This window comes from Calidris pugnax, unplaced genomic scaffold (genome assembly GCF_001431845.1).
Source record: "Calidris pugnax isolate Ruff unplaced genomic scaffold, ASM143184v1 scaffold69, whole genome shotgun sequence".
Lineage (NCBI taxonomy): Eukaryota > Metazoa > Chordata > Aves > Charadriiformes > Scolopacidae > Calidris > Calidris pugnax.
This window is the reverse complement of record NW_015090859.1, coordinates 9,065,935-9,089,187: the sequence shown is the minus strand read 5'-3', so window position 1 is coordinate 9,089,187 and position 23,253 is coordinate 9,065,935. Positions and strand designations below refer to the sequence as shown.

Below are 23,253 nucleotides of genomic sequence, written 5' to 3'. Positions count from 1 at the left end.
CGCGGCGGCCACGCATTTCTAATTCAAATGGCCTTCATAAAGCCAGAAGTGATGACACACGGCGCAGGTAGGCCTTTCAGCGCGCCCGCCCTCCCTCCCCGCCTTAGGGCCTGCCGCCGCCGCCCTCCCCGCCACCAGCAGCTGCCCTGCGGGTTCACCGAGAGGACGTATGCCCTCTGGAAGGACCGGTGGCCACCCGGTTGGCTGGCAGCGAGCTTGCCCTGCCGGGCGAGCGGAGCAGGGGGGAGTGGCGAGGCTGAGGCGGGGGAAGCCACCACCCAACGCCGCTCCCCCGGCGGGTCCAGCAGGGGGCGCCGTACGCTTGGCTGAACGGCGGCGTTTTGGCCCATCGCGGCCGCCTTAGCCGCGGCGTCCGCCTCCCGCCGCCGTTCCTCGGGGTCTACCGGGCCTCGGGGACGCGGGGGGGGGTGTGCGTGTGTGTATTTCGTGTGTGTATTTCGCCGGCGGCGCCCGCCGCGGCCGGGCCGGCGCCATGTTCACCAGCACTGGCTCCAACGGGCTCTGTGAGTAGCGGGGAGGAGGGAGCCGGGGGGAGGGCGGCGGCGGCGGGGGGTGTGTCGGGGTGGCCCGGCCCCCACTCGGCTGTGGGACGGGGGATGCCGCCATGAGGCGCCTGAGGGGAGCGGGGAGGGGGCTCCCGCCGCCCGGCCTGGGCCTGAGGGAGCCGCCGGCCTCCCTTTCCCCGCGGAACAAACTTCACAGGTACCGAGGGCTTGTGCCTCCGAGGGCGTTGGCGGGGCTGGGAGGAGGAGAAGAAGAAGAAAACGACGACGACGACTTGGAGGAACCGGACCGGCTGCGGCGTGGACTTTGGCGCTAGAGTCCTGAAGAGCAGGCTCTGGGACAAATGGAAAGTCAAAACTTTGCTGACTAACGGCGTGCCTCGCACAAAATCCAAACCTGGGTGCGAAAGCGCCCTCCAACTAGGGAGGAATAAGCCTGGCGTTTAAAAAGGGTTATTAATTGTAGCTGTATTCTGTATTCTCTTTGAGGCATTCAAATGATGAGCGGAGAGGGTATTTTTGCAGATGGATCTGATAACACTTGATTCACACCCCCTCATTTTTAATTTCCTCCCCTCTCCCCCCCCATAATTGATACTGTCGAAGAACAACCTGTTAGTGGCGTGTGTCATTTCACATCTTTCTCCATCCAGTACCTGGAGGGAGCATACAGGAGAGATGGGGAGGGACTCTTTATCAGGGAATGTAGTGATAGGAGGAGGGGTAATGGTTTTAAATTGAAAGAGGGGAGGTTTAGATTAGATATTAGGAAGAAATTTTTTAGTGTGAGGGTGGTGAGACACTGGAACAGGTTGCCCAGAGAAGTTGTGGATGCCACATCCCTAGAAGTGTTCAAGGCCAGGCTGGATGGGGCTTTGAGCAACCTGCTCTAGTGGGAGGTGTCCCTGCCCATGGCAGGGGGGTTGGAACTCGATGATCCTTAAGGTCCCTTCCAACTCTAACCATTCTATGATTTTATGAGAAAGAAGGTGGGATGAGATGTATCCTTGTTTGGCTGAATGGTTGGAGAGTCACAGTATTTTAAATTTTTTCCTAGATGGGGTCCATCAGAAGGATGAGTGGAAAATGGTAGTCACAAGAAATGTACTTGTTCTAGGAGAAAAAACTAGAGAAGATTCCATTCTGCAAAAAGCATATGTTGTACCTTTTTTTTCCTGGGAAACTGGTACAACATTCAGTTTTACTGAACTCGCTTGTTGACGTGAAGTAATTGTTCACAGTAAGACTTGGCTGGTACAGGGGCACTCATAAACTCTAGTAGAGGCAGAGATTTAGGTGGCCGTGACATACGCTCACCAAATGCACAACTGTGGCACTTTAAGATGTCCCTGTGCCCTCAGACCTTTGCTTCTGCCTTTGTAGCAAGCTGTCTGCTGCAGCAGCAATATAGGATTCAGTCACTGATGTGCAAAATTTGATGGTTTAAACATTTAATGAATCAGTGCCTGATGTCGTATCAGGAGAGCATACGTGTGCGTCCGTGTTCTGTTCTGCCCCTGGGTCTTGGGAGCAGTAACCTCTAGCAGAACAGCAGTGACAATAATATTGTCAAGGGCAATGGTAGATAAATGGACCTGTATCGGAGACTTGAGATAAAATAACCAGACACCTCATTCATCAGCAATAGGAATGATTGTGCCAGGTCAGACTGAAGGCTCCTGTAGCCTGGTGTGCCATCTCTGTCAGACTTCTTAACATCCATACAGTTTGGTTCAATACATATCACAATACCATTTGGAAAAATTTTGTAATACTAAGCTCTTTTTAGCCATATCTATTTTAAGTTGTTTTAAAAAGTGACCTGGTTGTTGATTATATTTCTAGTAGTTTAGGGCTTTTAGCATCTTCAGATACTGGTATGGTGGTAAAAATGTCAGAGGTTGCTGTATTCTTTTTGCCTTGTTTTCACCATTGCCTTGTTTTCACCCCTTTCTGCAGAATCTCCCTCTTTGGCAATGGCAAACAAACAAAGAAACAATAAATGACTCCAGGACTCTGCTAGGTTTTGGTAAATGTGATTTTTTCACTGAGCTTCTTATGCGTTTTAAGAAGGGTACCAGAGACAGTCTTGTGCCTAGTTTTCTAGAAGCAAGTGTGGTTTTGGCCTGCTTATCTCTTTTAAAAAAACTTCTTTTTGATTTTGAAATTTCTTATCAGGACCGAAGTAATTAACTCACTTGAAGTTTTTTGGTTCTTGTAAATTCTCCTGGTTAGTTAATTCTTGAAATCACATTTAATACTTTTCTGAAGGACATAAGTGAGTAACTGGTGGCTCTTAGTGGCAGCAGTTGCAGCTGGTTATAAGGTTTTTGCTCCATCTGGTTGTATTAATCTAATGAAGGGTGATAGAATCTGGGATGAGGATGTTATTGTCCATGTTCTTTGAATTCTTTGTTTATTATTTCTTCTGCTAATTTTAGAATAAACCAAAATAAATAAGTGGACTATATGGTATAATTCCAGCAGATGGTGGAAACATTACAAAGAGTCTGTGTTGTCATTAGAGGTCTAAACGAGAGAAATAAATCAAGAATCCTTATGTTTTATTTGATGCAGATTTGATTGATAGATCAAATTAGTAATCAGTGTCTTACAAAGCCTAAATGGACTGATACTCCATTAGTCCCTTTTCCCCTTCTTGCATACTGTCTTCTCAGTGTTTCTTGGCAGTCTCTCTCATCTCTTGATGTTTTGATGGAAACAAAACTTTTCTTTTAAACTATAGGGAGACTGACATGATTAGGATATTTTCAAGCAGTTTGCTAAATATGTATTCTAAACTGGTCTTCGACCCTCATCATGTATAATTAATTTAATTAAAATATTAAATTTGGGGCATTTTTCATCATATGTTATTCCTCCAACTGTAAAAAATCCATGGAACTTTGATTGACCCCATAAACAATTCTGTCTTTCGTTATGTCCCAGGCATGGTAACTGTATGTGCTTAAGAGAAGATGGCTTATAATTCAAATAAAAAGCCTGTGTGCCTGTTAAATTTAAGTGATTGTTTAGCATTCCAAACATTTAATATGACAAAATGTGGCAGAAGAGATGACTGAACTTTGGTAGACTGATGCCACTTAACAGTAAACTGATGTACTGTTTCTAGGGAACGTGGGAGGAAGACGCTCTGGCTTCCTTTTAGCACAGTTTGTTTATAACATTTATTTGGGAAAATCTTTGGCTACATGCATGAACAGAATATTGAGAGCTAGTAAGTGAAAAACTTAAGTATTTTAATTTCGTCAATAAAAGGAGTTCAGCTATGTGCAGGTACTGAGTGGCTGTGATTCCAGACGGAGAATGCTGTCTGGTTCGTTCAATCCAAATGCATTTTGGTTTTATATTATCAAGTGGCCCTGACATACTACTACTGACGTAAGTTTAGTTCAGCCAAACTTTTCTGAAGTCCACTTACTTACTCCATCTGTCCTGGTTGTTATTGTTCTTCATTCAGGGTAAGGCTGTTGTTACATTATTTAGAGTCAGTTGATAAAATGTCCTAAAAACATTGTCTAGATCTAGCCATAGATAAAGCCTTTGGCTCTTTTTGTTACATGGGTCTTTGCTTGGTTGATGGCCAAATTTTATTTCTTCTAAATATACCCTGCTATGCTGAACAAACAATATTTTTCAAAGTTAATAGCTAAGTACAAACTACTTCTTTATTACTTACCTCGAGGTAACTCTATGGATCATCTCTGTACTATGGGTGCCAGCGGATGCTGTGCTATGGTACGTGGCTACACAGGGAAGTTTTTCATGTCCTGTAGTTCAGTGAGATGAATGATACTGTCTTCATCCAAGGAATATTCAGAACTTTTAAGTTCTTTACCATAGATTCAGCTTCAGATATTCCTTGCGTGTTTGACTGCTTCTATTGAAGTTAGATTTTATTGTAAACAAGGCTTGAATTGCTGGGCCTGTGTAGTGAAGTCCTTGACCTTGTCCATGTGCCTTTTACGAACGTGTCTCATGACTTTGAGCACTGCGGTTGAGTTATTGCATAAAGTGTTTCTTTTAATATTTTATATTCTAGTTTAAGAGGTTCCAGGTGTAAATCCTCCCTCCTGCTTCTGCTGGTTAGTATTCTTTAAAGCCACATGCATAGGCAGAGAGGTTCTTGAAAAGTGACATTATAAGAAGTGGATACGTAAAAGCAAACTCCTCCAAAAAACAAACAGTCCAACCCCGGGTGCACATGAGCCAGTTCAGACACAAGCAGGTCCTTTGTTAGCAGTGATATGCTGGATTCCTAACAGGCAGGTGTAACAGATGATGACACTGTGGGAGCTGATAACACACCTGCTCAGGGCACAACATGCGTGGTTTTGAATGAGGAGGTGTAAAAATAACCATACCTGGTACATGTTACAAGTATGAGATATGGAAGTCAGGAAGCAAGGAGGAACACCACTTAAAAGGACAAAGACAGTTTGCCCTTGATAAGGGAAACTGTTTCTGTTATCTGGAATCTTGGAAGGGCAGGTATGCCCTGGAGTAAAAAAAGCCAATTACCCCTGGTAGCAGGAAGCACAGCATGGACGTACGCAAAATGCTAACCCAGTTGAGTTGACTGCCAAAACAAGATTGCTGTAGGTTCAGGAGACACATTGTGCTGCCTGGCTTTCAGAAGGGGCTCGAGAGGTGGGCTGTGGTGCCAGACCCAGACTGGTTTCTTGTGTTGCAGTCTGCCAGCAACACCAGTCCCATGAAGAACACTGCTGAAACACTTCAGTGGCACGGCAAAGGCTGGCATGAGTGCATGAAGACTGGCACTGGGCTGGCTGTTTGATTTACTGCAGTGCTTCTTAGCTATATTTGCTGCTTGTTCTCCAACGTGCTGCATCCCAGGAGCATGAAGCATATGCAGAAAGCTTTCCATTATAAGACACCAAGGCCTTTCCAACAACTTAAACTTGTGAGACCAACACTAAACTTCTCTGCAGACATTGTAATACCCCTTTCCAATATTATTCATGCTACGTAAAGTGCTGCATGTGAGTACAGTAGGAAAGGCTATTAGAGCTAGTCTTTACTAAGCTAAAATCTAAGTCCATGTTTTAAAGCCTACCTACTTGCTACACTTGGAAAATACTTGGCTACTTTGCCTGCTACACACAAGCTACTTCATGTAGTAGTAGGGAGTAGAGTCCTTTGAACTTGCATTAGCAGAAACACTTACGTGCAACTTGCACTTTTACCTCTCTGTGACCCTTCAGTGTAGCGCTGGCAATTTGTTAAAAATCCCCAAGGCACAAAGGGAACGCTGTGCTCCTCTGCTTTCACAGCCTGCGAGACCGGGCTCTGTCGTGCGCAGGCATCAGGAAAGTTATAAAAGTGTGTAAGCTGATGCTTTATGGTACCACTGATAGAAAAATGAAGTATATATTGAATATATCAGCCTTTGGTGCATAACAATATTATGCAGTACAGTACTATATGGGAAAACAAATTAGCCTGTACATCAGCATGCCACAGCGCAACCCGGTTCAAGGTATTAGCTTGAGTTCTGGGAGCAGCATAGCCACATTAGTTCAATTAGCCATGCATTGAACACCACAAAAATGTGGCTATTCTGCTGCTGCAGCAGAGCTAGCTCATTTCACGTGAGTGTGGGGATCTCCGCGTGGGGTTGTGGTGTAGCCATACCTGGTATTTCTGGCAGTGTATACTAATAGTAGTATGGGAACATGATCTGTGGTTGGGAGAAAAGCATTTTTGTTAACTTCAACCTTTTCAAATGTTCCTTTTAGAAACAAAGTTTTTCTTTTTATTTTTTCTTTTTCTTCTTTTGGTAGCTCCTCATTCTTTAATTATTTGTGACCTATGCTAAAACCAGCAGTTTTCTAAACAGTGATGTATAGGTAACTGATTTGGTTATAACTGATTAAGGTCTTACCAGTGCCTTTTAAAAATAGGTTTAAAACATGGTCACAGTTCATTATAGTATATAGTATATATACTAACATTATTCACCTCTCAGCTTCTGCATTAGGTTTATAAGCATTTGATGAAAAACTGTTCCTGCAATGATACTCTTGGTACTGTGTTCATTTGCAGGCATCATGATGATTAACCACCAGAGTATGCCGTGAAGGGACAGTCTGAACACAGGATCCCCTTCCTGTGTCTGTGCTCTGTGCCTAGACCAGGGGCAAGAGCTGCCTCCCTGACCCAGAATGCTTTTGTTAAATCATGTAATACTTTCAGACAGCAGTAACTTCTCTGCTTTTGCAGGGTCCTTTGGTATTGCTTTTTTTTTTTTTTTTTTTTTTTTTTTTTCCCCCAAAGGATGGAATACTGAAAAAATACCTACACTAGATCAAACAAAGTCTAAAATATCATCTTATGGTCAAATTCCATCCTACCAGTCAGCACTCAGTCTCCTGGTGTCTTCCAGGTTCCTCAGGGAGTATTACACATGTCAGTATCTCTTGTCATCCTCCCTCCGTGGCATGCTCTCGTTTGTTCTTGGCTGCTGTTCAGGACTCAGTGCATGGTTATAATAAAGACAAGATTTTACTCCTCAGATCTAGTAGGATTGCTCCAGTCTCCCAAAGGCACACATTGGTGTCTAGGAAGCACTTAGAAATTACTTTTCAGATTCAAGTATCTGACTGTGAGTTTCATCAACCATTACAATAAAGGACGAGTAAGATTTTTCAAGCATTCAGGAGGAGGTATTTGTGATGTAAATGCTATTTCTGTTTGACATGTGACAAATTTGCATCTGAAGGGAAAATAGGAGGCAAGAGTCCTTGAAAACTCTGATGAAGCTGCTGCAGGTCTTTGGCTGGATTTTGGAATACGGTAGATGAATATCTGCATGACAGCTTAATGCAGGAATAGCAAACCCACCCAAAATACAGATTCCATCAGTGCATTTGGGGAAGTACTGTGCATTCAGATGTGCATCAGTTACTGTTTAAAAGATTCACAGGTGTTGTGTATCACCATTAAAAGGTGGTTTGTGTGTTTTGTGCCATCATAGTAGCCCCCAGCAGTCAATTGTCTGTTTGAAAGCCGTGTGTCTGCCATAAAGCAACTGGGTTTGGAAAGTTTGCAAGTGACAGTGAAACAAAAAATAAGCTGTAACACAGCATGTTTCATCTGCAGCACCGTTGTAAGATCAGTAGGGATCCCCACAAAATCCAATCTGAGCTAATTTGAGTTTCTGCAGTCACTGCTAGTCAGCTGGCATTGGCAGTGAGGTCCTCGCCCAAGTCAGTGCAGGAGGCTTGGGCTCAGAATAGCAGTCCAGGGTGTGAAGTTGTTCCCTGAAAAAGCCCTTCTGAAACAGTAGCTTGGCGTGGCTGTCTGTTTTGCCATGCTTGTCTGCTCTCTCTTCTCACCTGGGGGTGGTGAACAGGCTGGGAACAGGAAAATAATTTTAAAAACCATAGCTGTTGCTGCTACCACAACTTTCATTTTCTTCTCGTTAGTGCAATGGGGGCTTCTGAAGCAGCAACTACCTGAGCAGTTGTGCCATAAACCTTCCCCTGCTTGAGACACATCTCTTCCTTTCTACTTTGAAAGGGGTGTTGGCAACCCAAAAAGTGGTATGTTGTGGAAGAAGAGGATTCATGGGCTTTGTAATGAGTGTAGGGGTGGAGTGTGAAGACTTACAGGTGGTTTTCTCAACCACGTTACATTTTAGGATCAGCCTCACATTGCGCAGTGGTAGCACAAAAGTTGTGACATTTGCCTTTAGATTATGAGGGTAGTTGTGGGGAGAACTTCTCCATTGCACCAGAGGGAAGCAAAGCTCTGTAGCAGAAGCTGGTTCTTTGCTCTTCCTCATAGCATGGATGTGCTTTGCTGGTTATTACAAAATTACCCTGTTCACTTAGATGGAAATTCAGTATGTGTGTTGGGGCACCAATGCTATTACTGCCTGTTGTTTGAAAGAATTGGTGCTTAAGGAGCACTTAAGCGATTGCAAAATCATTCCAAGGTCTTTGAAGATAGTGTTTGATTTATTTTAACTTTTAATTTATTTATTTTAACTTTTTTTTATTTTAAACTGTTTTAACTCTTCAGTGCCAAAATAAGAGTTTATCCTTTCATTCTACTTTCTTTCTGTGGTATAAAGGCGTTGTGTTTTTCTCCTCCTTGTGCATATTTTCCTTGGTGCTGCCAGTAGACGCTGGTGCCCAGTATGGGTTGGTAGTACGTGTTTCCATCCTGCGCACAGTTGCGAACCCATTGAACTAAAATTTTGCTTTCTAATTTTACCTTTGCATTCTAAGTAAGGAATTTGACTTGGGTGTCAGAATGCCTGATTGTGCAGTATCTGGGCTTGTTAGTAATTTTTGGTTTTAACTATTTGAGAAATTCGACAGCAGTGGGAGGGTTGCTCCTTCACTGGTAACCTCACAGTGGTCTTTGTACCTGTATGTATCCTGTAACCAGGATCTATATGCTGTTGGGGGGTAAAGCAAACTGCTGCATTTTACAGTGAAACACTTGGAAAAAACATTTCAGGAGATGTGTTATTTGTCTGGAAGGATTTGTTTCTCAAGTTTACTGGGCAAGAATGAACTTATCAACCATGATGACATTTTGAGAAGCTTGAGAGTAGAAGTTTCCGTTACTCATGTGATGTTCCCTGTGGGTGACTGTCGTGTTAGTTACTTCTGTGGTTTTTCACTTGGTGACATGCTTAAAAGTGAGTACTTTTCCTCTATAGCAAGGTTTAAAGTGTCTAAGCTGAAAGCTAAAAGGAGGCTCATAAATAAAAATGTGTGTTCACCCTTTTTGAGAAAACAGATAAATTTCTGTTGGTTGGTTATTTTAGAAAGCATTCAAATTAGGAATGAACTTGATAAGCTAAAGTAGTTCAAGTGTGTATTACCTGTAATGTAAACATGATCTAATGATATAGAGATTACAGTAAAATATAAACCTGTATAGAAATACATAGTCACTGTGGGAAATCTAGTGATTTGCTTGTCACTTTTTTTTTGGTAGCATTGTTCTCATGTGAAAATTATTACAGGATTAATGAGTTCTTGTAAAAATTTATTTAAACTCATGAAATAATGTAAATGTATTTGATAGTAAAATAGCAAGTTTAATAAAACATTGGTTCAGAAATGTCTACTGTTGTGACTACCGCTATTGTTCTGATTTAGGCTATACTATCAAATATCTATTGTATCCTAGTTGTAAAACAGACCTTTTCACATTAAGAAATGTTACTTTAACTAAGTGAAGTTAATTAAAGGAGCACTGGCTGAGGTTTCAAGTGTATATGTCTGTGCATTCTGAGCACAGTAACTTTCAGGCAGCTCCAGCTTCTTTTTTCCCTGCAGTGTTCTACATTACTCTGCCTTCAGACTTTTGAAGCATCCAACTAAATCAGAGAAATGAATAATTTAAAAAATGGACATCTAAAGACTATAGACCTTATTTTTGGAGAGCAAAAAAATCCAAAGAAAGATATTAAATTGAAAGGTGGATAATTTAATTGCATTTAAAAAAGAAATCAACCAGGCTTTCTGCCCTCCTGATTTCTCTATCAGAGAAAACCTAATCACAAAAGTGAATTTATGGTTAGCAGAGTAACATCACCCTGTGTCAATCCAAATCACTGCCTAGTTCCTGTACTGCCTATAGTATCCTATAAAAGGATAGTTCTTCAAGGCATTGATTGCTTAAATGGAAAGTGAGTCTGTAAATAATGAACTCAAAGGTCTAGATTGTCAACTGAAAGAGGAGTTTTAAGTACAAGTTTACGTTACAATATACATAGGAAGAAATGTTTTCTTCACATGCTGAGCATCAGAAGACTGCAGACTTCAAGGTTGTGTGAACTGAGAAGAGTTAAGTGTCCATCAAAGTTCTTGATGTCACCTGTTAGTACATGGATGAGGATCATGCTTAAATTACGTAGTACAAACCATATTTTTGATGGCAGTGGGATTGTGCCATGATTAGAATCTTGGCTTTGGTGCCTATTACCATCTTCCTTTTCTAGCAGTTCACTCATCCAGCGTGCAGCAGATGTTGACAGAATCATTTATGGTGGTCATTTTATCTGGATACATACTAAATGTTTCTTGCGTTACACTTTTTTAATGCAGTTTTGCTCTTCCTGTGCTCCTGCTCTTTACTTCCCATTAGTACTTTTAAAGTAGACTTATTGCTTCTTTTGTTATCTAAGAATAATGACAACAGCTACAGATTTTGTAATACCATGTAAAAAAGCAGTTTTCTGAAAATCTGTACGTCCTGTGCTGTAACTGGGATGCTTGGGAAAGAAGTAAATATGATTAAAGTTGTATGTATCAAAAGGGAAAATTCATAGAAGAAATAATTCAGAGTTTCTGTATTGGCTTGAATTGTTGGGCAAGAGTTTGTGTTTTGTTGCATCAATTACACCAACGATTTAGGATGAATCACTGGGTGTGCTCTTCTTGCATGTTCCACTTAGCAGTTTTTAGTAAATGTGTATTGCAGATTTCTCTGTTCTCCACTTGCTTTCTTCTGAGTGTGCTTTCTGAAGGCCATGCTACTAAGGGAAGAGAAGTTCTGATTTCACAAGCATCCTGATTTTATTAATATCATTATTAGTAATTGCAATGACTGAATGGAAGGAAGATGAATATAGTGTAAATTAACTTAGATGTTTCCTTGAATGGTGGATCCAAGTGTGGTGAAGAGAAAGTCAATTTATTTGGGTAGTTCTGGTGTCATAGCCTCTAGAATAAAAGCTAATCTTAATCTCTAATGCAAAAGAAACAGGTATTTGTTTCAACTGGATGCATGTGTGTATTTTACTAGCGAAAAAGAGTGTTTTATTTCCTGAAACGTGATTGAGCCTTAGGAGGGCTGCAGAGGAGTGCATGACCGCTATAGGTGCAGAGAGTTTGGGTTTAATTACAGCCAAACAATTAATTTAATGACAGAATGTTGAAAACCAAAGGTCTCATTAGTATTTGTCAGTAATATCTCCAAAGACTCGCTTTGGTTGATGTGTTTTTCCTATCTATTTGCAAGTTGCTGAGAACTTGGGAAGTTGTTGAGATGAGAAGTCAAGGTGGTGCCACTGCTATTATGTTTTCCAATCACCTGTTTAAATATGTCACTCTTTAAATGTGAGAATTTTTTCTAAGAGAATTTTTTGTTTGTTTGTTTTTTAAGATAAGGCACCTTTGTCAAAGAGTCTGCTATTAGTCCCAAGTGCCATCTCGATTTTATTGACTCTGCTCTTCCAACATTATCAGAAGTTCTTTGCATATAACCTACAAGCTATAAAAGAGGATTTTCAGGTAAGAGTCAGTTCACTTTGTGTGGAAAGAGACTGCAAACTATGTTTTTCTATGTGATTTCCCCCCCAAGTCTGTTTCTCCCCTGGTTCTTTCCCTTTGTTCACTGTTGTAGACCAGCTTGTTCTTACCTTTTTTTATGTGACCCCAGTAGGCCACTGTTTGGAAAAAGCAAGGACAAACTGATCTGAAACTATCAACATAGCTTTTCACTTCATTCTTTTGTCTGGGAAGTGATTTGGTTTGTATTATTTTTCTTACCAGCCACTGACATTTGGAAGCTTGCTGTGAAAAAAGTGTGGTCTAACCCATATAATAATATAAGTATTTTGATATGAATGTCAGTATCTTATTGTGCTTAGTTTTTGAGGCTGAGGAGAGCTATTGTGATAGGGTACTCTGGTTAAATATGATTTCTTTTAACAACAGAGGCCATAATTTTCACTCTGTAACTTCTGCTGTAGTTAGTTATGGGAAACTAAAATTTGCCCACCAAAGAGAACTGCTGCTTCTAATGTGAAGTTTTTACATGATGGGGGAATGTGCCGTGCTCCCCAGTAACGTGCTGAATTGTTTCTTTATCTTACTAGACATTTCTTGCATATTCCCAGTTCAAACTGAGATACTTTATCTTTCAGGTGTTGCATCTTGTAAGTTTTTGTTCTCAGCTTAACTAAGAATCCTCAAGTTTCAGTTGTAATTGTCAAAGTAATGCACTTAGAAGTGATTAGATAAGTTTTGTGGGGATTTGTTGGGATTTTTTGGTCTTTTTGGTTTTTTTGAAATGTCATACTGCTGCTCAACAGAGAAGGGTCAGCAAATGCCTCTGTAATTATGCTACATGTTTTACAGTTACATCAGCAAGAAGTATGTAGTCAAATTAATGTTTTTGAGGATGCTGACTGTAGCCTGTAAGCCTTAAAAGATTATTAGACCTAGCAAGTGGTTCTCCATGCTGTTGCACTCTCTGTGATCTTGTCAAGAACAAGAGCTTTGTTGTCATGCTGTAGATTACAAGTGCTGCTAATATTTTCCAATATGCTGTCTGCCTTATTAAAAGTGTCATAACCAAGTGTTTGGGGAGTGGGAGGAGAAAGTCTGAGAAACTATTCAAGTTTTAAATGGAAATTTTGTGGGTTTGGGGTTGGTTTGCTTGTTTGTTTTGCAGTTTTTCTTTAGAAGAGTCCTTTCTATTTGTTTGATCTGCTGAAAAACAGTAGTAGCTGTGTTTTATTCAAAGAAACCATCTTTACTGTGTCTTAAGCATAAACATCTGCGAGCATCTGTAGAAACTATGATACTTTTATTGTGATGCTTTGGGGAACTTGTGGGTTTTGAGTTTTTTCTTTCCTGAAATTGTTGTTTCATTTATTGTCATAGCCTTTGGAGTAAGCTATATACTGTATAATTGTGAACTGCTGAGATCAGGGAGACCAGGTCGTTTAACGCCTATCTAATGCTAATATTCAAATGAGAACACTTAAAAGAAAAATTGTTTAGAATAAATTCATCTATGGGGATGAGTTTAGTGGAATGGAATTTTTCCAAAGGCTGAACAGACGTTTTGGATATTGGATATTAATACTTCTTAAAGCTGGTAGACAGCATAGAAAATGAAGTGTGTGCTTAAAGAAGACTGCATTTAATTTAGAAGGTAAAATTTGTACTGTCCAAAACTAGAATGTCTTTGGTCTCCATAAAGGGGATCCTCCAGAGCAATGAAGACGCTGTGTGTAAAATGAAGGTCTTGATTATATTAGACCTGTGCATTTTTTAAGCTGGCTGAAGTAAAGAGCAATTAGCCTTAGAAGCCTTCCATAATCTATGTGAGGGCTGTTCAGTTAACGTGTATCATGAAACGTTGAGCTGCAGTGTCACAGCCCTGCCAGTTTGGCCTTCAGGAGGGGTGGTACTCATGCTACTGGCTGGGCTTTAACATTGGGCATGTTGACATGGGACAGCTAGAAGGGTGAGGTCCTGCTTCTTTCTTCTTGTTCAGTCCTTCAGTATGCCAGGGAAGTTAGAGGCAGAAGCATTGGTTGAGGCCTGAAGACCTTGAGAAACATAAGGCTCAGGTAGTGTGTTGGCACTTAGACTTCCATGGAGGGGAGAACGCCTGGCAGGCTGTGGCTTAAGAAATGGAGCAGGGAAGAGATAAAGGCAGCAAGGAACGTTTCATTAAGTACATCAGCGGCAAAATAAAGGCTTAAGGAGAGTATGGTCCCAGTCCTTATTGTGGCAGGGGACCTAGATGACAAGAAATATGCAAAAGGCTGAGGTATTCGGGCAGATACATTTACTGGTTTGTACCAGCGTGTTTTGCCTTCAGGCCTCCAAGGTGCCTAAACCTCCTAGCAGAGTCTGCGAGAGTGAAGCAGTATCCACCATTGAGAGAAATAGAGATAAGGATCACTTAACCCAAGTATACACACACAAGTTAATGGGACCAGATGGGCTACCTCTGAGTATGACAAAGGAGCCGGGAGTGTAATTGTGAGACCTTTGTCTAGCATCTTTGAAAGGTCTTGGCAGAAGGAAGGTCGTGACTGGAGAAAAGCGAATGTCACAGCTGTCTTCAGGAAGGGCAGGAAGGAAAATCCAGGTAACATCAGGCCACTCAGCCTTACCTTGCAGTATCCACCATTGAGAGAAATAGAGATAAGGATCACTTAACCCAAGTATACACACACAAGTTAATGGGACCAGATGGGCTACCTCTGAGTATGACAAAGGAGCCGGGAGTGAAAGAGAACTGCTGCTTCTAATGTGAAGTTTTTACATGATGGGGGAATGTGCCGTGCTCCCCAGTAACGTGCTGAATTGTTTCTTTATCTTACTAGACATTTCTTGCATATTCCCAGTTCAAACTGAGATACTTTATCTTTCAGGTGTTGCATCTTGTAAGTTTTTGTTCTCAGCTTAACTAAGAATCCTCAAGTTTCAGTTGTAATTGTCAAAGTAATGCACTTAGAAGTGATTAGATAAGTTTTGTGGGGATTTGTTGGGATTTTTTGGTCTTTTTGGTTTTTTTGAAATGTCATACTGCTGCTCAACAGAGAAGGGTCAGCAAATGCCTCTGTAATTATGCTACATGTTTTACAGTTACATCAGCAAGAAGTATGTAGTCAAATTAATGTTTTTGAGGATGCTGACTGTAGCCTGTAAGCCTTAAAAGATTATTAGACCTAGCAAGTGGTTCTCCATGCTGTTGCACTCTCTGTGATCTTGTCAAGAACAAGAGCTTTGTTGTCATGCTGTAGATTACAAGTGCTGCTAATATTTTCCAATATGCTGTCTGCCTTATTAAAAGTGTCATAACCAAGTGTTTGGGGAGTGGGAGGAGAAAGTCTGAGAAACTATTCAAGTTTTAAATGGAAATTTTGTGGGTTTGGGGTTGGTTTGCTTGTTTGTTTTGCAGTTTTTCTTTAGAAGAGTCCTTTCTATTTGTTTGATCTGCTGAAAAACAGTAGTAGCTGTGTTTTATTCAAAGAAACCATCTTTACTGTGTCTTAAGCATAAACATCTGCGAGCATCTGTAGAAACTATGATACTTTTATTGTGATGCTTTGGGGAACTTGTGGGTTTTGAGTTTTTTCTTTCCTGAAATTGTTGTTTCATTTATTGTCATAGCCTTTGGAGTAAGCTATATACTGTATAATTGTGAACTGCTGAGATCAGGGAGACCAGGTCGTTTAACGCCTATCTAATGCTAATATTCAAATGAGAACACTTAAAAGAAAAATTGTTTAGAATAAATTCATCTATGGGGATGAGTTTAGTGGAATGGAATTTTTCCAAAGGCTGAACAGACGTTTTGGATATTGGATATTAATACTTCTTAAAGCTGGTAGACAGCATAGAAAATGAAGTGTGTGCTTAAAGAAGACTGCATTTAATTTAGAAGGTAAAATTTGTACTGTCCAAAACTAGAATGTCTTTGGTCTCCATAAAGGGGATCCTCCAGAGCAATGAAGACGCTGTGTGTAAAATGAAGGTCTTGATTATATTAGACCTATGCATTTTTTAAGCTGGCTGAAGTAAAGAGCAGTTAGCCTTAGAAGCCTTCCATAATCTATGTGAGGGCTGTTCAGTTAACGTGTATCATGAAACGTTGAGCTGCAGTGTCACAGCCCTGCCAGTTTGGCCTTCAGGAGGGGTGGTACTCATGCTACTGGCTGGGCTTTAACATTGGGCATGTTGACATGGGACAGCTAGAAGGGTGAGGTCCTGCTTCTTTCTTCTTGTTCAGTCCTTCAGTATGCCAGGGAAGTTAGAGGCAGAAGCATTGGTTGAGGCCTGAAGACCTTGAGAAACATAAGGCTCAGGTAGTGTGTTGGCACTTAGACTTCCATGGAGGGGAGAACGCCTGGCAGGCTGTGGCTTAAGAAATGGAGCAGGGAAGAGATAAAGGCAGCAAGGAACGTTTCATTAAGTACATCAGCGGCAAAATAAAGGCTTAAGGAGAGTATGGTCCCAGTCCTTATTGTGGCAGGGGACCTAGATGACAAGAAATATGCAAAAGGCTGAGGTATTCGGGCAGATACATTTACTGGTTTGTACCAGCGTGTTTTGCCTTCAGGCCTCCAAGGTGCCTAAACCTCCTAGCAGAGTCTGCGAGAGTGAAGCAGTATCCACCATTGAGAGAAATAGAGATAAGGATCACTTAACCCAAGTATACACACACAAGTTAATGGGACCAGATGGGCTACCTCTGAGTATGACAAAGGAGCCGGGAGTGTAATTGTGAGACCTTTGTCTAGCATCTTTGAAAGGTCTTGGCAGAAGGAAGGTCGTGACTGGAGAAAAGCGAATGTCACAGCTGTCTTCAGGAAGGGCAGGAAGGAAAATCCAGGTAACATCAGGCCACTCAGCCTTACCTTGCTCCCTAGGAAGTTCACGGAGCAAATCTCTTTAGAAGCCATCTCCTAATACGTGCAGGGCACAAAGGTGACTGGGAGCAGCCAACCATGGTGAAGTGGGCAGATCCTGTGGGTTACAATTGGTTGCACAGCTGGTGTGTTTAACGGTGTTTTGTGCCTCTGAGGACTGAGGACTACTTGGACGAGATGGGATCCACCTAACCAAGTGGGACAAAAGCATCTTTGCTAACAGGCTGGCCAACCTGGTGAGGACTTTAAGACAGGAACAGCACAGGAGGGAGAGTCAGGTTAGTAGGCAAGGGGCTGGTTTAGCCAGCTAAGGCTATAGAGTGATGTGAACAGAAGGGATCTTGTAATCAGCAAAATAGGACTGAAAGGCGCCTACTTTAAGTGTACGCACGTAAATAAGGAAGTGGCTACGGGACAGCATTATGTGAAACACCCCAATACGTTTTTTGGGAAATCAGTATGACTGGGTGCCTCTCCGAAGTGCCTGTACACTAGTGCCTGCTGCATAGGGAACAAATAAGAGGAGTTAGAGGTCATATGCCACTGCAGGGTTACGACCTCATTGGGGTCATGGAGATGTGGTGGGTTAGCTCATGTGATGGGAGTGCTGCAACAGGCAGATACAAGTTCTTTAGGAAAGACAGTCAAGGCAGGAAATTGCTCTTTATGTGAAAGAGCAACAGGACTGCACAGAGCTTTGTCTTGGGACATGAGGAAGTTGAGAGTTTACGGGTCAGGATTAGGGGACAGAACAACACAGCCAACTTTGGTGGTGGTGTTTGCTGCAGGCCACCTGGTCACGGAGAGGTAAATGAGGTGTTCCTCAGACATCTGGAAGAAACCTCATTATTTCAGGCTCTGGCTCTTATGGAGGGCTTTAACCAACCTGATAAGTGGTGGAAGGGCAACACAGCAGGGCACAAGCAGGTTTTTCTAGCAGGTTTCTGGGGTGCGTTGATAGCAACTTCCTAACACAGAGGATCAAGGAGCTGCTGATGGGAGATGTTGTGTCTGGACCTCATACTTACAAACAAGGAAGAACTGGTTGGGCATGTGAATATCAGGGGCAACCTTGTTGCAGTGACCATGAGATGAAGTTCAGGGTCCTGAAAGGAAGGTACAAGGCGAATTGCAGGATTGCAACCCTGGACTTCAGGAGAGTGGGCTTTGGCCTGTTCAGGGATCTGCTTGGAAGACTCCTATGGGATACTGTTGTGGAAAAAAGAGTGTACCAGCAGGACTTTGTACTGTCCAAAACTAGAATGTCTTTGGTCTCCATAAAGGGGATCCTCCAGAGCAATGAAGACGCTGTGTGTAAAATGAAGGTCTTGATTATATTAGACCTATGCATTTTTTAAGCTGGCTGAAGTAAAGAGCAGTTAGCCTTAGAAGCCTTCCATAATCTATGTGAGGGCTGTTCAGTTAACGTGTATCATGAAACGTTGAGCTGCAGTGTCACAGCCCTGCCAGTTTGGCCTTCAGGAGGGGTGGTACTCATGCTACTGGCTGGGCTTTAACATTGGGCATGTTGACATGGGACAGCTAGAAGGGTGAGGTCCTGCTTCTTTCTTCTTGTTCAGTCCTTCAGTATGCCAGGGAAGTTAGAGGCAGAAGCATTGGTTGAGGCCTGAAGACCTTGAGAAACATAAGGCTCAGGTAGTGTGTTGGCACTTAGACTTCCATGGAGGGGAGAACGCCTGGCAGGCTGTGGCTTAAGAAATGGAGCAGGGAAGAGATAAAGGCAGCAAGGAACGTTTCATTAAGTACATCAGCGGCAAAATAAAGGCTTAAGGAGAGTATGGTCCCAGTCCTTATTGTGGCAGGGGACCTAGATGACAAGAAATATGCAAAAGGCTGAGGTATTCGGGCAGATACATTTACTGGTTTGTACCAGCGTGTTTTGCCTTCAGGCCTCCAAGGTGCCTAAACCTCCTAGCAGAGTCTGCGAGAGTGAAGCAGTATCCACCATTGAGAGAAATAGAGATAGGGATCACTTAACCCAGATGGGCTACCTCTGAGGATGCCAAAGGAGCCGGGAGTATAATTGTGAGACCTTTGTCTAGCATCTTTGAAAGGTCTTGGCAGAAAGAAGGTCATGACTGGAGAAAAGCTAATGTCACAGCTGTCTTCAGGAAGGGCAGGAAGGAAAATCCAGGTAACATCAGGCCACTCAGCCTTACCTTGCTCCCTAGGAAGTTCACGGAGCAAATCTTTTTAGAAGCCATTTCTCAATATGTGCAGGGCACAAAGGTGACTGGGAGCAGCCAACCATGGTGAAGTGGGCAGATCCTGTGGGTTACAATTGGTTGCACAGCTGGTGTGGGCAACGGTGTTTTGTGCCTCTGAGGACTACTTGGACGAGATGGGATCCACCTAACCAAGTGGGACAAAAGCATCTTTGCTAACAGGCTGGCCAACCTGGTGAGGACTTTAAGACAGGAACAGCACAGGAGGGAGAGTCAGGTTAGTAGGCAAGGGGCTGGTTTAGCCAGCTAAGGCTATAGAGTGATGTGAACAGAAGGGATCTTGTAATCAGCAAAATAGGACTGAAAGGCGCCTACTTTAAGTGTACGCACGTAAATAAGGAAGTGGCTACGGGACAGCATTATGTGAAACACCCCAATACGTTTTTTGGGAAATCAGTATGACTGGGTGCCTCTCCGAAGTGCCTGTACACTAGTGCCTGCTGCATAGGGAACAAATAAGAGGAGTTAGAGGTCATATGCCACTGCAGGGTTACGACCTCATTGGGGTCATGGAGATGTGGTGGGTTAGCTCATGTGATGGGAGTGCTGCAACAGGCAGATACAAGTTCTTTAGGAAAGACAGTCAAGGCAGGAAATTGCTCTTTATGTGAAAGAGCAACAGGACTGCACAGAGCTTTGTCTTGGGACATGAGGAAGTTGAGAGTTTACGGGTCAGGATTAGGGGACAGAACAACACAGCCAACTTTGGTGGTGGTGTTTGCTGCAGGCCACCTGGTCACGGAGAGGTAAATGAGGTGTTCCTCAGACATCTGGAAGAAACCTCATTATTTCAGGCTCTGGCTCTTATGGAGGGCTTTAACCAACCTGATAAGTGGTGGAAGGGCAACACAGCAGGGCACAAGCAGGTTTTTCTAGCAGGTTTCTGGGGTGCGTTGATAGCAACTTCCTAACACAGAGGATCAAGGAGCTGCTGATGGGAGATGTTGTGTCTGGACCTCATACTTACAAACAAGGAAGAACTGGTTGGGCATGTGAATATCAGGGGCAACCTTGTTGCAGTGACCATGAGATGAAGTTCAGGGTCCTGAAAGGAAGGTACAAGGCGAATTGCAGGATTGCAACCCTGGACTTCAGGAGAGTGGGCTTTGGCCTGTTCAGGGATCTGCTTGGAAGACTCCTATGGGATACTGTTGTGGAAAAAAGAGTGTACCAGCAGGACTGGTTGGTTTTCAAGGATCATGTCCTCCAAGCTCAAGAATGGCTCATACAGTATGCAGGAAGTCAGGAAAAGGTGTCAGAAGGCATGCATGGATGAACGAGGAGCTCCTGACTAAGCTCAAACATAAAAATGAAGCACGCAAGAGGTGGAAGCAGATCAACTGACCTGGGAGGAATATGGAGACAATGTCTGAGCATGCAGGGGTGGATTAGGAAAAGGCTGAGGTATCCAGTGCTGATGTTGCCTCAGTTCTTTATTAGTAAGACTTGCTTTCAGCAGTCCCAGACCCCTGAGATCAGTGCAAAGGTCTAGAGCACCAAAGGCTTAAACTCACTGAAGGAGGATCAGGCTGGGGAACATTTAAACTAACTAGACGTAACACACGTCCATAAAACCTGATGATATGCATGTTGGCTTGTGTCACTGTGAGGCCACTATGGGTTATCTCTGAAAGCCTATTGCAATCAAGGAAGGTTCCTGAGGACTGGAAGAAAGCAGATGTCGTTCCTATCTTCAGGAAAGGCAACAAAGGAGACTGAGGAACTACAGGACAGTCAGCATCATCTGCATCTCTGGGAAGGTGATGAAACAAATCCTCCTAGAAATCATTTTCAGGCACTCGAAGAATAAAGTGATGAGGTGTAATCAGCACAGATTAATGAAGTGGAAATCTTGACTAACCTGATAGCCTTCTGTGATGAGGTAGATCACTGTCCTGATGGGTGAGGGAAGAAAAGTTGATGTTGTTTACTTTGACCTTAGTATAACTTTTTACACTTCTCTCCCGTAACATCCTCAGACAAACTGATGAAGTACAGATGAGATAAGTGGGCAGTGAAGCAGATTGAAACCTGGCTGAATTGACGGGCTTGCAGGGCTGTGATCAGTGCTATAAAGTCCAGCTGGAGGCCAGTCTTTAGTGGTGTACACCAGGGATGAATATGGGGGCCAATACTACTTAGTGTCTTCATTCATAACCTGGACAGCAGGACAGAGTGTGCTCTCAAAAAACCTGTGGATGGTGTAAAACTAGTTGATACACCAGTTAGTTCTGCTGCCATTCGGAGGGGGGAAAAAAGCTCAACAGGAATCTTATGATGTTTAGCAAAGGCAAGTGCAAAGTCCTGCCCCTGGAGAGGAGTAACCCCATGCACCTGTACAGGCTGGGGGCTGACCAGCTGGAAATCAGCTTTACAGAAAAGGCCCTGGAGGTCCTAATGGAGACTAAGCTGACCATGAGCCAGCACTGCAGCGTCGTGGCTAAAAAGGCCAACAGCATCCTGGGCTGCATTAGGAGGAACCTCACAAGGATGCCTGGTGGGGTGATCCTTCCTCTCTATTCAGCTTCGGTGAGACTGCATCTGGAGTCCTGTCACTTTTGCTGGACTCCTGAGCACACAATAGACCTCGACATACTGCAGAGGGTCCAACATAGGGCCACCAGTATGGTCAGGGGCTGGAGTGTTTGACATATGAGGAGAGGCTGAGAGAGCTGAGATTGTTTAGCCTGGAGAAGAGAAGTTAAGGGTGGATCTTACCAGTGTGTGTAAATATGTGATGGGAAGGAGCAAAGAGGAGGCAGCCAGGCCCAGTGAAAGGACAAGACACAGTGGGCACAAATATAAGAAATCCCATTTAGAGAAAAAGCTTTTTTTTACTGTAAGATTGATGGAACAGAGGAACAGTTTCCCCAGAGAAATTGTGTAGTCTCCATCCTTGGAGGTATTAAAGGACATGGTCGTCTAACATCCTGTTCTAGCTGACTTCGTTTTCAGTGAGGATGTTGGACCAGGTGATCTCCAGAGGTCCCTTTCTACCTCAACCATTCTATGATTCCATGAAAACATGCCTGACCAACTGGTTGCTTTCTTCCATGAGGCAAGGGGTGATGCAGACATGCAGACGGGGGGAGTCAGTGGGTTTTGCATACTGAAATTTAGCAGAGCCTTTAACCCACTCTCCCATTGTATCCTTGAAGTCAAATTGGTGAGGTGTGTGCTGAGTAACTGGACAAGAAGGTGGGTGGAGAATTGACTGGATTCTCTATGGAGTTATGGTCATTAGTGCAAAGTTCAATTGGCAGGTATTAATTAAGGGAGAGCCCCTCAAAGATCAGTACTGGTACTATTTAATTTCAATTGTAGATTTATTTTAACAGGTAGACCTCTTCCTTGGGAATATTTTATTTTTAAACAGACTTCTTGAACTCTCCATAGCATTCTACTCTCTTTATTTCCCTCCTTAAATGTACTGCATTCCTGTTGTCTGAATTTGGTATTCACTCTGAGCACAAATTCTGTAAAGAATTTTCTTGAAGGAAGAGAGACTTAACATGACAATCTTTAACCTTCTAGATTTGGAGACTTGTATGTGGGAGAACAATATGTCTTGACTTGAAAGACACATTCTGCAGCAGTCTGCTCATTTACAACTTTAGAATATTTGAAAGAAGATATGGCAGCAGAAAATTTTCGGTAAGTTCCAGTTACATTTTTCTAAACAGAAACTGTTTTCTACACTGTTTAGAGTCTTGTAGTCTTGGGTTAATATTGCAGCATTATTGCTAATATTTTGTATAGAAATTTATGTTAAAGGGTTTTAAAGAGAATTTGGTTTCCATAAATCTACATTTCTGTTGATAATATCTTGCAGTCAGTGGATTATTCTAATTAAAGTTTTAGCTGTATCAGTTGAAAGTTATCAGACCCATAGAATTTAATTTTGATAACAAATCTAACTCTTCATTTTTCAGTATCTAGACACATGGATGTGGAATTATGTTGTGCTAAAGATTTTATTTGTCTTAATTGAATTATAGAGTGATTTTCTTTTTTTTTTCTTCTTTTATTTAGAGATATGTTAAAACCTTGTTTTTAAACTGTTGAATTAATTAAAACAAAACTTTTTCTTTCCAGTCCTTTTTATTGGGTGCTTGGATGCTCTCAGCTTTGTTTGATCTTCTCCTTGTAGAAATCACTCAGTATATATTTGGCATCACCATCAACAGCTTGCCTTCTGGTTTGTAAGTAGATCCTTATAAATTGGTTTCAAGGGATTATTTTGTGCAGATTTTTATTTAAAAAACCCGCAACCTTCTTTGTGTAACCCTTCAAATTA

General features: G+C 42.4%; 1 protein-coding gene across 1 annotated transcript in view; it reads left to right on the top strand.

Annotated features, from left to right (window-relative positions):
- The first annotated feature begins 342 nt into the window (after positions 1 to 342).
- UBAC2 (UBA domain containing 2) overlaps positions 343 to 23,253 on the top strand; it is a 114,635-nt gene continuing 91,724 nt past the window's right edge. The window contains exons 1-4 of the mRNA XM_014944196.1: positions 343 to 524; positions 11,697 to 11,824; positions 22,491 to 22,610; positions 23,052 to 23,158. Of these exons, the coding sequence (XP_014799682.1) occupies positions 494 to 524; positions 11,697 to 11,824; positions 22,491 to 22,610; positions 23,052 to 23,158 (386 nt within the window). The 5' untranslated portion in view covers positions 343 to 493. The remainder of the gene's footprint in view (positions 525 to 11,696; positions 11,825 to 22,490; positions 22,611 to 23,051; positions 23,159 to 23,253) is intronic.